Genomic DNA, 17101 nt, shown 5'->3' on the forward strand with positions numbered 1-17101 from the left:
TGTCCTGTGTGAATCTAAGTGTGCGTTCTCTAATTCTCTCCTTCTCTCTTTCTTTCTCTCGGAGGACCTGAGCCCTAGGACCATGCCCCAGGACTACCTGACATGATGACTCCTTGCTGTCCCCAGTCCACCTGACCGTGCTGCTGCTCCAGTTTCAACTGTTCTGCCTTATTATTATTCGACCATGCTGGTCATTTATGAACATTTGAACATCTTGGCCATGTTCTGTTATAATCTCCACCCGGCACAGCCAGAAGAGGACTGGCCACCCCACATAGCCTGGTTCCTCTCTAGGTTTCTTCCTAGGTTTTGGCCTTTCTAGGGAGTTTTTCCTAGCCACCGTGCTTCTACACCTGCATTGCTTGCTGTTTGGGGTTTTAGGCTGAGTTTCTGTACAGCACTTTGAGATATCAGCTGATGTACGAAGGGCTATATAAATACATTTGATTTGATTTGAGAACCTTCCAGAAGGACAACCACCTCTGCAGCACTCCACCAATCAGGCCTTTATGGTAGAGACGGAAGCCACTCCTCGGTAAAAGGCACATGACAACCCGCTTGGAATTTGCCAAAAGCCACCTAAAGGACTCTCAGACCATGAGAAACAAGACTCTCTGGTCTGATGAAACCAAGATTGAACTCCTTGGACTGAATGCCAAGCATCACATCTGGAGGAAACCTGGCACCATCTCTACGGTGAAGCATAGTGGTGGTGGCAGCATCATGCTGTGGGGATGTTTTTCAGTGGCAGGGACGTGGAGACTAGTCAGGATCGAGGCAAAGATGAACAGCGCAAAGTACAGAGATATCATTGATGAAAACCTGCTCCAGAGCACTCAGGACATTAGAGTGGGGCACCTTCCAACAGAACAACGACCCTAAGGACACAGCCAAGACAACGCAGGAGTGGCTTCGGGACAAGTCTCTGAATATCCTTGAGTGGCCCAGCCAGAGCCCGGACTTGAACCCGATCGAACATCTCTGGAGAGACCTGAAAATAGCTGTGCAGCGACGCTCCCTATCCAACCTGACAGAGCTTGAGAGGATCTGCAGAGAAGAATGGGAGAAACTCCCTAAATACACGTGTGCCAAGCTTGTAGCGTCATATCCAACTCGATGCTGTAATCGCTGCTAAAGGTGCTTCAACAAAGTACTAAGTAAAGGGTCTGAATACTTATGGATATGCCATACTTATGTTTTTTTTAAAGTTTTTTTTAATACATGTATATTTAAAATGCTAACATTTCTAAGAACCTGTTTTTGCTTTGTCATTACTTTGTCATTAGTTTAGAGAGTTGCTAGCTACCTTCCAGGCCCAAACATTGATAATCATGTCGTGCTGGTATCCCACGCTGACGATGTACTTGCTGTTGGGGGAGAACGCCACACAGGAGATGCCGTACTTATGTTCCTGTAACTCAGCAACCTGGGTCCGTTCTGCAACATCCCACACCCGCACAGCAGGCATGTGTCCACTCTGCAGAGAGAGAGAGAGACACGAGAGAGAGGCAGAGAGAGGCAGAGAGAGAGACAGAGAGAGAGAGAGGCAGAGAGAGAGACAGAGAGAGAGAGAGGCAGAGAGAGAGGCAGAGAGAGACACGAGAGAGAGAGAGAGAGAGAGACGAGAGAGAGAGAGAGAGAGACACGAGAGAGAGAGAGAGAGAGAGAGACACGAGAGAGAGAGAGAGAGAGAGAGAGGAGAGACACGAGAGAAACAGAGAGAGAGAGAGGCAGAGAGAGAGAGAGAGAGAGAGAGAGAGGAGAGACAGAGAGAGACACAGAGAGAGAGGCAGAGAGAGAGAGAGAGAGAGAGAGGCAGAGGAGAGACACGAGAGAGAGAGGAGAGACACGAGAGAGAGAGAGGAGAGACACGAGAGAGAGAGAGACGAGAGAGAGAGAGGAGAGAAGAGAGAGAGAGAGACGAGAGAGAGAGAGAGAGAAGAAAGAGAGAGAAAGAGAGAGACAGAGAGAGAGAGACAGCCATTGTGCTTGTTTTCACTCTACACACCATGTGTCACACATCCCCCCCCCCCCATCCACACATTTTATATTAATCTTTTTCACATTTATTTATATCGGCAAGTCGATTCTTATAATAACCACCTGCCAGGTTTGTGTTCACAAGGTGATGTCGCCACAGTCAGGATCCCTGGATCATGCAGATGGACAGGAGACGCTCTAGTCTCCACTAAGCTTTTCTATGTACCCTGTAACTGCTTACTAATCCGCTAATGATTTGTCTTATGCAACTCAACGACAGAACAGAAGATCAAGTGGAGGGAATTTAAAGAGGACAGGCGAGGGAAGCTTAAGCCAGGAAATATATTCTAATCCATCCCTAGTACCTTCTTCCCCTCTGCAGGCAGTGGCTTCGTACGCATCATTCTGATACTGGCTATGGAAAGAGGTCCCGTGTGAGCGACATTAGGCATATTTCTACCAATGTCAGATACGTGTAGTGTTTTGATGGTAAATAAATATAACCAACTACAGTAGCAGCTAGGCACAGTAAACCCATGGTTGGGATTAGCTTTGCTGCACCTCCTTAGAACAAAACAATCAGGAGAGATGTTGTCTAGCTCTTTAAAAGAAAGAACAGAGGCAGACTGAACAGAGGGACCTCCTTTGAGAGCATACATAGGGTAGGCAGCATGGTCACTGGCAGCATGGTCAGTTAGCTACACCACAGAGGACAGAGAGACAGGGTGAGCTGAGCACCAGCACGTGCTGTGTGCCTTCTGCCACATCCATAGAAGTCTCCCTCTTTCTCTTCCCTCCCCTCCAGACAGCTGACAGAGTCAGTCTGGCACCCTGCCCCCTCCTGCTGCCATGGCAACCCTGCAACAGCACACACACTTTTCTGGTTAGTATGGATTAAACTAACACACACACACGCGCGTGCACTGACAGAGTCAATGGTGCAGCGCGAACACACACACACACACAGTCCTTTGTAAATGTGGCACAGACAGTGTTCCGTTTATGAACTGTGGTGTTGGACACTGCAATGATAGCTCTGCCATGCCCTGGCAGTGGAGCAGGAAACAGTCAGCACGTTTTTTAGGAAGCTACAGTTGAAGTATCATAATTTCATCACGGCATGCAAAGACATAATATAGGGCCCTAAAAAATGTGTGTTATATTTTGCCTGATTCCGTTTATTTTTTCCCCAAATTCAGTTTTTTCCATTTTGTTTCTCCAGGTGTCCGTTTTCCCCGTTTTTTCAGGTTCACTCTCAAAAGCACACTTTTCTTTATAGAAAAAACACTAAATTGAGTGTTTAAGTCCACAACAATGTTTAAACCACATCAGGAGACCAATATGGAGGTCTGGGAATGTTTTGAGGAATTTAGATTTTGGGGTGTAGTTATCCTTTAATTCCAGCGCTAGCAAGAGGCTTTTCTTTCGCAGTGTTTTGTAGCGCACATGTGATGGTAGAGTGCACCACTGGAGTGATGCAAATAATTATGATATCATTCTGCCAGCTAAATATAAGCTACTTTGTAGTTAACAGTTAACTAAGAAGGTTTTTGTGAAAGCCTTTCCATCTACCAGAAGACTTTTCATTAGCACCATCGCTAACAGCTACACAAAGTGGTACGCACTGCACATACAGACGAGGAATTCTCTTTGCTATTTCAGAAAGTTACAGGAAATACAAATCACTGATGCATTCTGTTAATGTCTTATGATACAATTTGACAAATTAATTCACTTTAAATACATTTAGTTGATTCCCTAATTAAGTTGACACATTTTTTAATATGGTTGAATTCTGTTTTAATGTCTGGATTCCGTGATTATGTCCACGTTTTTTTCGCATCACGGATTTTATAGGTCTCTAACAATGGAATGACACTCACCTCTCCTGTGACCACAAATTTGCCATCAGGGGAAAATGACAGAGTGGTGATGGTTTTCCTGTGAAGAGAATAGGAGACAGAGAGGAGAGGAAACGTTTCATTACTCTCGAAAATAAGTGAATGCATCCTGGTCTCGAGGGGTTTTTCCGCTTGGGGTGTACTCTATAACAATGGCACACTCACCACAATCAATACATCAAATCTGATGATTATCGTCACACACTAAAGTAGAGATTAGAGACTCCTACACCACAGGAAAGGAGTCCTACACAATTGCTGCTGTACCAACAGTACAGTCTGAGAACAGTAAAACGATACACCCTGTGGTGGTAAAGACATGAGTTGCGCTGACTGATCGCCTCAATGGCCTGTGACTGGGAGTCAAATGGTTGTTTAACAGGTTCAATTTCAAGGTGTTTCTTAAACTGTTGAAGCAGTTATTCCGGGCCAGTACTGGTACACAGAGACATTGTCTGGCAACCTGTTGTGCAATACTTCATCGGAAATAAAGTTATGCCCTCGGGTTTATGTGGGGAAGCGTCTGCCATTTGGAACGCAAAACTCCCCCCCTAGCTAAGTGTCAAATGTTTGATGCATAGCCAAGCAGCTTTTCTCTTATCAAATGTTGTACTAAGCATTACAGTACTGTGATCTAATCATGGCAGAGTAATAATTAGTCTGTAGAGTGATGAGCAGTAGGAGTAGAGCAGAGAGGGTATTAAGTTCCAGTTTTAGCCTCCAACAAGGAGAGATTAAGAAAACAAACTCATCTCGGTATATGACAGAATGAAGACTGGATGGAGCCAGCTAGTCACATTGATTTAGAGGACATCTTTTCAGCCCTAATGACGCGACCAAGTCTACCTACCTTTGCCTTTTCCATACATGAAAGGGGTTGGCAGTGGCTTTGAAGCCGGGGTGCTGTTTTGGTCGTGGCTGACTGTCTGTCCAGTGCTCTTGTTCAGTCGTTCCTTAAGCCATGTTGTGTTAGACACTATAGACTAGCTTCCTCCCTCCTCCAGATGGCCTGTGTTAACAGGTCCTACAGGGTTAGGCAATCCTACTCCATGGAACCACAAATCTTCCCTATTATTCTACAACGTAGAGAATATTAAAACTAAAGAAAAACCCTGGAATGAGTAAGCGTGTCCAAACTTTTGACTGGAACTGTATATGGGTGGCAGGTAGCCTCGAGGTTAGAGCGTTGGGCCAGTAATCGAAAGATCACTTGTTCGAATCCCGGAGCCGACAAGGTGAAAAGTCTGTCGCTGTGGCCTTGGGCAAGGCACTTAACCTGAAACGCTCCAGGGGTTCCCACTGAATTGATGCAAATAATCATGATATCATTCTGCCAGGTCAGCATAAGCTACTTTGTAGTTAACATTTAACTGAGAAGGTTTTTGTGAAAGCCTTTCCATCTACCAGAAGACTTTTCATTAGCATCATCGCTAACAGCTACAAAAAGTGGTAGACGCACACGGCACACACACAGACAGGAAATTCTGGTTGCTTCTTCAAAAAGTTGCAGGAAATACAAATCACTGATGGATTCTGTTAATGACTTATGATAAATTTGGACATGTCTTGAGACACAGGTGATGGCTGGGTATGTAGCCTATGCACCAAATCAAGACTATTGTCATGGGATTGCTATTACAATCTTTACTGTTGTAGTTTGGCTTTTGTATGTCAGCTATGTATGAGGAGGAACCCTGAAGCCTAAGTGACTGACTAGCTGGCTGCAGCCATGCACTCTCTTGGCTTCGCCTGGCTTGACGGACTGAACAGGAGGCAGCAGTTACACCGTATGAAGCCTCACCTGGAGCTGTTGAGGATGTGATGCTGTTTGTTCTTCTTGGGGTTCAGCAGCACCACCACACATCTGTAGGAAAGAGAAGGAACGAGAATAGGGTTTAGACTACATAGATTTACTCAGGGGAATGACCCCGATAATCAGGGCTCAGCGGTCTCCCATGTAGCTCAGTTGGTAGAGCATGGTGCTTGCACCGCCAGGGTTGTGGTTTCCATTCCCACGGGGGACCAGTACAAAAGCTCTGGATAAGAGCGTCTGCTAAAATGACACATTTAAAATGGACTGCAAAGTGCTAGATAAAAAGTAAAGTAAACAAACATACAAAGTTAGGTAAGTAGTAAACTTAAATATAGCTACTGCGGAGAGTGTGGACTGAGTAACAACACAGATTACACGGAATTCCCTGTTGCCAAGAATAACTCCTGAGCCGCACTAAAATAAAGTTACATAAATACTTAATATCCCTGGCTTGCTGTATTTTAGGTTGAATATCAGAGTAGAGGACAGCATGGCTGAAAAGTCACTGTGTGTGAGTGTTGGAGTGAATGCAGGAGCACTGAGTAGCATGACCAAGCAAAAACCAGATTGCCTTCCATTTCTTGTTTCATCTCCCAGTGGGGAAACACTCCTAGAAGCTAAACGACGTCCAGGGCCTTTTACTTTATCACGCAGCAGGGAAGATGAGGGGGAATACTTGCTGTGTAGTCAGTCACTGACAATGTGTCAGGGAGAGGCTGGGCACTGTTGTGATCATCAGAGCTGCTGGAAAGCCTTTGAATAGAAGTGTTTCAGGTGTACTGGGGATACAATCAAAGGGACAGCCAGGCACTATGGCATCACTGAGATTGCACAGACAAGAGGGAGAAAGTTCTAGAAAAGAAATGGTGGTGCACCTTCGGAAACTCTACAGTAGCCCTACTGTACTGCTGTCTACTGAGCTAGTAGCCTCACCACCACAGAGCAGCTGACAAAGCCTTGCTTTGGGGGTCTGCAAGCAGGAACATTGTAAATGCTTCATGTTTTTCTTCCAGAGGACTTCCACTGGAACTGTAGGGGGAAATGCCATAAAATGAGGGAAAGATGTGGTCATACAACAAGACTACAGTGTCCAAACCTGCTGCACTGTGCTGATGCACTGTCCTACTGACATGATGCCAAAAGTTACCTAACACCAATTCACTCTTAAAGAGTCTCCAGAGAATCAAACTGGGCACTGAGAATGCAGCCCGATGCCACACTTGTACAGGAAGCCCAGCATGCGTCTGTGTGATGCTTAACAGAGTAAAGCTCCTCAGTCCCTCTGAACTGGCTCCTACTGAGAGGGAGAGAACACACAGAACGAGAACGAGAGAGAAAATGAGAGAGAGAGAGACAGACTGCATCCCAAATGGCACCCACTATTCCCATAAGGGTCAAACGTAGTGCACTACATAGAGAATAGGGTGCCATTTGAGACAGCGTCTGTTGGTCAGTGGTTGACTACCTAGGCCCCTGGAGCAGGTTTTATGCTGCCTGCTTGCTGGTGTCACATGTCAGAGAGCAGCCAGATAGGACTGTGGGAAGACAGGACAGGCAGGCCAGCTGGGCCCCAGAGTTAGAGACCACACCAAAGAACAATTCCTGTCTGCTGTGCTGTCATCTCATTCAATAGGTAGGAAACAAGCTGCACGTTGTTGATTGAGTGCACTTCATCACTGCCTTCCATGCCTTGGCTGTCATCGGTTTGTTCTTTTTCAGCCTATGTCAGCAGTAGAGCAATGGCTCATGGCTGTCTACTCTGTGGCATTACTTCAGCCAGAACTACAGGGGTGGGAGGGGAATGAGCTCATGGATCAATATACCATTACTCATTGCACCACAAACACACCATAAACTCCCTCCTTCCCTTCTACAGTTCCACTGGGTTTTACAGAGGAAGCGAGAGAGTGTGGAACATTGAGTGGTTAAAACATAATAGCATTATTGTGTGTACATAGAACCATTAGATTGATAGACAGGGCTCAGATCAAAGACCTGAGGAGGAGTGCTGAACGTGAGCTTCCTCTCTCAGGCAAAATAATCCTACAAGTTATCTTTCCCACAACACAGGCTGCAGTACTAGGCTAGCACAAACTGCTATCCTGTTTTTTCTATTCCAGACACTGCTGGTCATCCGGTGTCAGCAAGCACAGTCAAATGAACACAGTTGGCAATTTATTAACAAAGACATGAATCAGGAAACTAACAGCCTGTCTTGAAGACCTACAGAGTAGCCTAGATAATCAGTAACATCACTACTACCTTAGGCTAAGCATTAGAAAAAGCTCTAACGCTTCATCAAAACATGTTTTCCCAACCTATACCATAACACTAAAACAGACCAGCTCTAACCTGCAGACATTAGCTCCATCCAAAATGGCACCCTATTCCCTACATCAGGGGTATTCAACTCTGACCCTACGAGGTCTGGAGCCTGCTGGTTTTCTGTTCAACCTGATAAATAATTACACCCACCTGGTATCCCAGGTTTTGTTCCTTATTAAACAGGTCAGGGCAACTGGGCTGGTTATACACTATACAGTACCAGTCAAACGTTTGGACACACCTACTCTTTTAAGGGTTTTTCTTTATTATTACTATTTCCTACATTGTAGAATAATAGTGAAGACATCAACACTATGAAATAACACATATGAAATCATGTAGTAAGCAAGAAAAGTGTTAAACAAATCAAAATATATTTTAGATTTGAGATTCTTCAAAGTAGCCACCCTTTGCCTTGATGACAGCTTTGTACACTCTTGGCATTCTCTCAACCAGTTTCACCTGGAATGCTTTTCCAACAGTCTCGAAGGAGTTCCCACGTATGCTGAGCACTTGTTGGCTGCTTTTCCTTCACTCTGCGGTCCAACTCATCCTAAACCATCTCAATTGGGTTGAGATCGAGTGACTGTGGAGACAAGGTCAACTCCATCACTCTTCTTCTTGGTCAAATAGCCCTTACACAGCCTGGAGGTGTGTTGGGCCATTGTCCTGTTGAAAAACAAATGATAGTGGGACTAAGCGCAAACAAGATGGGATGACGTATCTCTGTAGAATGCTGTGGCAGCCACACTGGTTAAGTGTGGCTTGAATTCTAAATAAATCCCAGACAGTGTCACCAGCAAAGCACCCCCACACCATCACACCACCTCCTCCATGCTTCACGGTGGGAACCACACATGCAGAGATCATCCATTCCACCAGTCTAATGTCCATTGCTCATGTTTCTTGGCCCAAGTAAGTCTCTTCTTCTTTATAGGTGTCCTTTAGTAGTGGTTTCTTTGCAGCAATTCGACCATGAAGGCCTGATTCATGCAGTCTCCTCTGAACAGTTGATGTTGAGATGTGTGTTACTTTATCTCTGTGAAGCATTCATTTGGGCTGCAATCTGAGGCTGGTAACTTTAATGAACTTTTTCTCTGCAGCAGAGGTAACTCTGGGTCTTCCTTTTCTGTGGCGGTCCTTATGAGAGCCAGTTTCATCATAGCGCTTGATGGTTTTTGCGACTGCACTTGAAGAAATGTTCTGGATTGACAGACCTTCATGTCTTAAAGTAATGATGGACTGTTGTTTCTCTTTTCTTATTCGAGCGGTACTTGACCTACTATGGACTTGTCTTTTACCAAATAGGGCTACCTTGTCACGAAACAACTTTTCTTTCTCAAGAAGGAAAGAAATTCCACAAATGAACTTTTAACAAGGCACGCCTGTTAATTGAAATGCATTCCAGGTGACTACCTCATGAAGCTGGTTGAGATAATGCCAAGAGTGTGCAAAGCTGTCATCAAGGCAAAGGGTGGCTACTTTGAAGAATCTCAAATCTCAAATATATTTTGATTTGTTTAACACTTTTTTGGTCACTACATCATTCCATATGATGTTGTTATGTGTTATTTCATAGTTTTGATGTCTTCAATATTATTCTACAGTGTTATTCTACAATGTAGAAAAAAGTAAAAATAAAGAAAAACCCTGGAATGAGAAGGTATGTCCAAACTTTTGACTGGTACTGTATACACAAACGTATGTGGACACCCCTTCAAATGAGTGGATTTGGCTATTTCAGCCAGACCCTTTGCTGAGAGGTGTATAAAATAAACACACTGCCATGCAATCTCCATAGACAAACATTGGCAGTAGACTGGCCTTAGTGAAGCGCTCAGGGACTTTAAATGTGGCACCGTCATGGGATGCCACCTTTCCAACAAGTCAGTTTGTAAAATTTCTGCACTGCTAGAGCTGCTCCGGTCAACTGTAAGTGCTGTTATTGTGAAGGGGAAACATACAGGAGCAACAACGGCTCAGCCACATAGTGGTAGGCCATACAAGCTCACAGAACGGGTCCGCTGAGTGCTAAACTACGTAGCGCGTTAAAATCATCTGTCCTCGGTTGCAACACTCGCTACCGAGTTCCAAACTGCCTCTGGAAGCCACCTCGGCACAAGAACTGTTCATCGGGAGTTTCATGAGATTGGTTTCCGTGGCTGGGCAGCTGCTCACAAGCCTAAGATCATCATGCGCAATGCCAAGCGTCGGCTGGAGTGAGGAATCACGCAAAACCATCTGGCAGTCCGACGGACGAATCTGGGTTTGGCTGATGCCAGGACAACGCTACCTGCCTGAATGCATAGTGCCAACTGTAAAGTTAGGTGGAGGAGGAATAATGGTTGGGGCTAGGCCCCTTAGTTCCAGTGAAGGGAAATCTTAACGCTACCGCATACAATGACATTGTGCTTCCAACTATGTGGCAACAGTTTGGGGAAGACACTTTCTTTCCTGTTTCAGCATGACAATGCCGCCGTGCACAAAGCGAGGTCCATACAGAAATGGTTTGTTGAGATCGGTGACGAAGAACTTGACTAGTCTGGATAGAGCCCTGACCTCAATGCCATCAAACAATGTTAGGGTGAATTGGAACGCCGACTGTGAGCCAGGCCTGATCACCCAACATCAGTGCCCGACCTCACTAATGCTCGTGGCTGAATGGAAGCAAGTCCCTGCAGCAATGTTCCAACATCTAGTGGAAAGCCTTCCCAGAAGAGTGGAGGCTGTTATAGTATCAAAGGGGGGACCAACTCCATCTTAATGCCCATGGTTTTAGAATGAGATGTTTGACGAGCAGGTGTCCACATACTTTTGGTCATGAAGTGTATTTTAACAGATAAGAGAGGCTGGAGAGGAGATGGGGCTTCAACCGTTCAGCAGAATTTACATGGAAAATATTATGCAAACTTCAGCCAACCAAATAATTGCTGCTGAATGGTAACCACTAGTTAGAATCACAATGCTAACACTGTCATACAGTTATAAACATACTATAGAAAGCTTATATACTTTAAAACAATAAAAACATTGATGTTCAACATGGCAGCACGCACCTGATCTCAAGCAAATATTCTAACTGATTTCAGAGCAATATAAATCCAATATTTACTGATCAGACAGGATCAGTCATAGACTGAGGAGGGTGGGGGTGGACTAGTTAAAATAATAGCCTCCCTACCTAGACTAACCTATGGCTAAATTCATGGCCGAGTATGCAGTAGCGGAGGGGGAAGACCGGTTAAAAGAAGAGCCTATACCTAAGGCTAATTTATGACAGGCTGAGTAATAGTGTTACCACACAGTAAAGGCAATCCTCATCAGCCACCCATCAGCCATCTGGTGGGTTCGTTCAGCAAACTGACAGGTGGTCAAGGCTCTGAAATGAAATGACAAAGCCTTACAGGGTCTGTAGTGTCTGCAGGGAGGGTATATCAATTTCCTTCCGACCCCAGAGAGAAGACAGAGAGACCACCCTCCGATCTGCCAGTCCACTCCACTTCAAAGAACCTACCCCTCCATCTATCCATGCTGATCCTGCCTTATTTCTTGTCCTCCGTTCACGCTGAGACAGACTGTACGACCTCATCATTAATCTGCCATGCTGCAAGTCTCCTGTCCCGGTACGGTCAGGGTAGCTGGCTAACAACAACGGGAGCAAAACTAGGGGTTCTCTGTCCTTAAAGATGGGTAATAAAGAGCTTGTATCATTTCCACCAGTAGTTTGGAAAGCAGCGCTCACGAGCCAAAACGGGTCCTCGGACATTGTGTATGACGTCATCCATTTCGTATGATATGTTACGTCCTGCAAAAAATAAATCACTGCACAATTCATATGACAGGTAACACATTTGTAAATGCTTAAAATCCTGTTCCATCTCTTTAATTCTACTGTGGAACAATGCAACCCTGATGAAGGCAGCATATTGTAGCTGTACCAACGTTGGTACCAATAAAACATAGAGAATCAGAGCCATGAGAGTGAGCACAATGAGAGAGACTACATACGAGACAGATACAGTCGTCTACTGTAGACTTACAAAGTGCTAAAGAATATATATTTACTGCCTCAGGATTGAGGCTATTCTCTGTAGTCAGTGTTTTCTTTGTAGCCGTTTGTCTTTTCAGTCCATCCAGCGCCTCAGGTCTTACCGCATACTTTGAGAATACAGTTACAGATGCTGTTGTGGGACCCTCCAGCAAAGAGCTGCAATGCAGCACAGAGGCAGAGTATACTCCTCTACCTCTGAGCAGGGCTATCTATTAGCTAGGGGCTACAAGAGGACTATTCCCTCCCCCCCGCACCTTTTTCCTAACCCTCGCTCCCTCTTCACACATACACACCCACACACACAGTTAATACGGACTCAGTTTGCTGCAGTGCGGTGCGGTCAGGACAAGTCGAGGGTGCCTGTCTGACACACATCTAGTCACGCATGTTAGACTCCTCCAACAGCCAGCAGGACGTTTAATGCTCACAGAGGACATTGATTCCACATCACTAGAGATGCCGCTGTGTCAGACAACCCAGACATTCATTCATCCAAAACCCATACAGTCCTTGTACAATGATCTCACATATTATTATAGGTTCTAGGTAAGATTTCCCTTCCCTGTTCAATGATCTCACATATTATTATAGGTTGCACTGTATATACACACACACTATAGTACCATGGATATTGACCTATACAGTCAATGTGCTGCATTCAGGTTCTGCCATAAATGCACTAACAAAAGGTAGGCAAAGGTGACATTTAAAAGGGGCAATCAAAAGTTGCTACACCCATTTTTGGACTTATATATGAATTATATGTTCCCATTGATTCTTGAAGAATATAACCTATGAGCTTAGTTCAACTGTTGTACCCCATCAGAACCAGTAATAACCTTGTTTAATTCCAATGTTTGTATACAAAGTAAATGTAAACAAACAATACATAGCCTGAAAACATGGTTAAGACTATAATTTTGATATCATGGAAGGTCAGCCCATTCATGCATAGCTCGGTTTATGAATCTGAGAGTGGTTCCATTTCTCCAGCCCCATCCCTCGGTTTTTAATCGAACAGGGGCAGGGAGAAATGTTTTATCGTTTCTACTGCTGATTGCCACTTTAAGACGTTTGCAGCAAATGCTGATATCCTTCAGTCATCAAACAACAAAGCTATGGTAAATCAAAAAATATACAATCCCTTGTCACTGACCTAGCATTCAACAACTTATCTTTAGGATCCTGATATTCCCATTCCCCGATAATAATAATAATAATAATAATAATAATAACAACAACAACAACAACAACCACCACCATTTTTTTTTACTAAGTTACAGTTCATATAAGGAAATCAGTCAAATGAAATAAATTCATTAGGCCCTAATCTATGGATTTCACATGACTGGGCAGAGGCCCACTTGGGAGCCAGGCCCACCCACTTGGGAGCCAGGCCCACCCACTTGGGAGCCAGGCCCACCCACTTGGGAGCCAGGCCCACCCACTTGGCAATCAGAATTAGTTTTTCCCCACAAAAGGACTTTATTACAGACAAACACTCAGTTTCATCTGCTGTCCGGGTGGCTGGTCACAGACGACTCCGCAGTTGAAGAAGCTGGATGTGGAGGTCCTGGGCTGGCCATTGTGGGGTGTGGTCTGGTCAAAAAGTAGTGCACTACCCTATATTAAAAGAGAATAGGGTGCAATTTCAGACGCACCCATAGCTAGACCTCATCAGGTACAGGACTCAGCCCACGGTCGTATTCAACACCCATAGCTAGACCTCATCAGGTACAGGACTCAGCCCACGGTCGTATTCAGCACCCATAGCTAGACCTCATCAGGTACAGGACTCAGCCCACGGTCGTATTCAGCACCCATAGCTAGACCTCATCAGGTACAGGACTCAGCCCATGGTCGTATTCAGCACCCATAGCTAGACCTCATCAGGTACAGGACTCAGCCCATGGTCGTATTCAGCACCCAGGACTAGCGTATTCAGACCTCATCAGGTACAGGACTCAGCCCATGGTCGTATTCAGCACCCATAGCGAGACCTCATCAGGTACAGGACTCAGCCCATGGTCGTATTCAGCACCCATAGCGAGACCTCATCAGGTACAGGACTCAGCCCATGGTCGTATTCAGCACCCATAGCTAGCATCAGACCTCATCAGGACCTCATCAGGACTCAGCCCATGGTCGTATTCAGCACCCATAGCTAGACCTCATCAGGTACAGGACTCAGCCCATGGTCGTATTCAGCACCCATAGCTAGACCTCATCAGGTACAGGACTCAGCCCATGGTCGTATTCAGCACCCATAGCTAGACCTCATCAGGTACAGGACTCAGCCCATGGTCGTATTCAGCACCCATAGCTAGACCTCATCAGGTACAGGACTCAGCCCATGGTCGTATTCAGCACCCATAGCTAGACCTCATCAGGTACAGGACTCAGCCCATGGTCGTATTCAGCACCCATAGCTAGACCTCATCAGGTACAGGACTCAGCCCATGGTCGTATTCAGCACCCATAGCTAGACCTCATCAGGTACAGGACTCAGCTCATGGTCGTATTCAGTACTGCACGCCGTAGAAAAGCGTAGCAAAACATTTTGAAATGAGAATGATTGTTTAAGTTCAGGTTAGTAGTCCCACCCAGTTTCAGTCCATTTGTTTCTTAATGAATACGACCCGGGCCATGTGTGACAGCTTTGTGTAAGGGCTTGGACTGACCCTAAACCCTCCACAGACAGACACTCTCTGGTGTGAAGATGCTTCCTCTCCCACAAAAACATCTGCAGCGTCTTCCAAATGACACCCTATATAGTACAACAGTACTTTTTACCAGGGCTCATAGGGTTCTGGTGAAAAGTAGTGCACTGTATAGGGAATAGGGTGCCTATTGGGAAGCAGCCTAAGACATCTGCCGGGTCTCATTGGATCTGGAGCTCAGCCTAACATGCACATTAACACAAGCAGCTGAGTAAGCAGAGAATATATCTTTCTGATTCCTGTAATTCCTTGTTGGGATGCCTGTGACCATCTCCCCTCCCAATCCACGGAATCTACTTCAGGCTTACCACTGCACATTACACTTCCAGGAAGTAGGCCATGGCTACTGTATTTATTTACAATCAATGATCTGTACTGACGGAACTGTATGCCACTGTGTAGTATATATATATATATCTCATGTGATTCCCTTCATTGTTTTCATAGCCGCGCACACAGCTGTAAAGCCTAACAACTTAATGAGATGATGAAGCATGTGATAGAGGTCAGAGACTCTCCCTCACATTCTAGCCCACGTTGTCCACAGTCCACCTTATGAGCAGACCCCTTGGAGAGATTGAAAACAATAGCCTGGTTCCTATGTGAATGTCGGAGGCTCTTACTGCATACAGCAAACAAATTAAATTCCCCCAGGAAAAAACTAGTTATTTTACTTAACTTAAGGCACTATTAGGATTGTTGATGGTTGGCTGAGCATAGGCCTACTCAGCAATTTAGTTACCAATTACTAGATGTGTAGTATTGCAGAGAAACCTCGTGTGGAGACACTGAAAACTGACTTGAAGGTCTAGCTAATGCATCTTAGTCTCGATCATCTCTAAAGACAGACATGCCGTGTTATTGAAGTGATACAACGGTATGACTGTCGTAGCACAAGGAAAGCATCAAGCTGTTGACCTAAAACGTCAACCACGGCTAAAATCATAGTTAAAGCAGTGCTTTGTACAGCATACTACATACCGCCTCTCAAACCTTGTAGCAAGGACTACTTCTGAAAGTGTCGACCTAGCGAGCTACATGACTAAAACGGCTCCTCATGACACAGCTCTTCTGTGTTCATAAACCACAAGATATCTTTCCCCTGATGAATACAATACACACACGTCCTGATCATTGCTGAGAAATGACTTTCCTACTCTCTCTCTCTCTCCAGCTTTCGCGCTCCACTCATTCTCTGAACAATCTTACCGTCTAGGGACTTTTGAAGTGTATTAAATTCAAAACCTAATGGTGCTCTGCCTCTGTTTACCTAGTCAGCTCTGAACTGACTTAATGGTGCTCTGCCTACCTAGTCAGTTCTGTAAAGATAGATCACACATGGCCTCCACGCATATGCTTCACATTTTCCAAAAATGAGTTAAAAAATATTTTTACTTAACAAGGCAAGTCAGTTAACAACAAATTCTTATTTACAATGACGGCCTACATCGGCCAAACCTGGACGACGCTGGGCCAATTGTGGCGGGGGCGGCAGGACGCCTAGTGGTTAGAGTGTTGGGCCAGTAACCGAAAGGTTGCTCGATCGAATCCCGAGCTGACAAAGTAAAAATCTGTCGCTCTGCCCCTGAACAAGGCAGTTAACCCACTGTTCCTAGGCCGTCACTGTAAATAAGAATTTGTTCTTAACCGACTTGCCTAGTTAAATAAATGTATATTTACACACACACACACAGTGGGGCAAAAAAAGTATTTAGTCAGCCACCAATTGTGCAAGTTCTCCCACTTAAAAAGATGAGAGGCCTGTAATTTCCATCATAGTTGAAGTGTACCTATGACAGACAAAATAAGAAAAAAAATCCAGAAAAATCACATTGTAGGATTTTTAATGAATTTATTTGCAAATTATGGCGGAAAATAAGTATTTGGTCACCTACAAACAAGCAAGATTTCTGGCTCTCACAGACCTGTAACTTCTTCTTTAAGAGGCTCCTCTGTCCTCCACTCGTTACCTGTATTAATGGCACCTGTTTGAACTTGTTATCAGTATAAAAGACACCTGTCCACAACCTCAAACAGTCACACTCCAAACTCCACTATGGCCAAGACCAAAGAGCTGTCAAAGGACACCAGAAACAAAATTGTAGACCTGCACCAGGCTGGGAAGACTGAATCTGCAATAGGTAAGCAGCTTGGTTTGAAGAAATCAAACAGTCACACTCCAAACTCCACTATGGCCAAGACCAAAGAGCTGTCAAAGGACACCAGGCTGGGAAGACTGAATCTGCAATAGGTAAGAAGCTTGGTTTGAAGAAATCAACTGTGGGAGCACTTATTAGGAAATGGAAGACAT

General features: G+C 44.9%; 1 protein-coding gene across 1 annotated transcript in view; it reads right to left on the reverse strand.

Annotated features, from left to right (window-relative positions):
- Nucleotides 1-17101, reverse strand: part of LOC115138715 (mitogen-activated protein kinase-binding protein 1-like) — a 68423-nt gene that overhangs the window by 44352 nt on the left and 6970 nt on the right. The window contains 3 exon segments of the mRNA XM_065025797.1: nt 1307-1477; nt 3864-3921; nt 5683-5745. Coding sequence (XP_064881869.1) covers nt 1307-1477; nt 3864-3921; nt 5683-5745 — 292 coding nt within the window.

Source organism: Oncorhynchus nerka, linkage group LG12, assembly GCF_034236695.1.
Source record: "Oncorhynchus nerka isolate Pitt River linkage group LG12, Oner_Uvic_2.0, whole genome shotgun sequence".
Taxonomy (NCBI): domain Eukaryota; kingdom Metazoa; phylum Chordata; class Actinopteri; order Salmoniformes; family Salmonidae; genus Oncorhynchus; species Oncorhynchus nerka.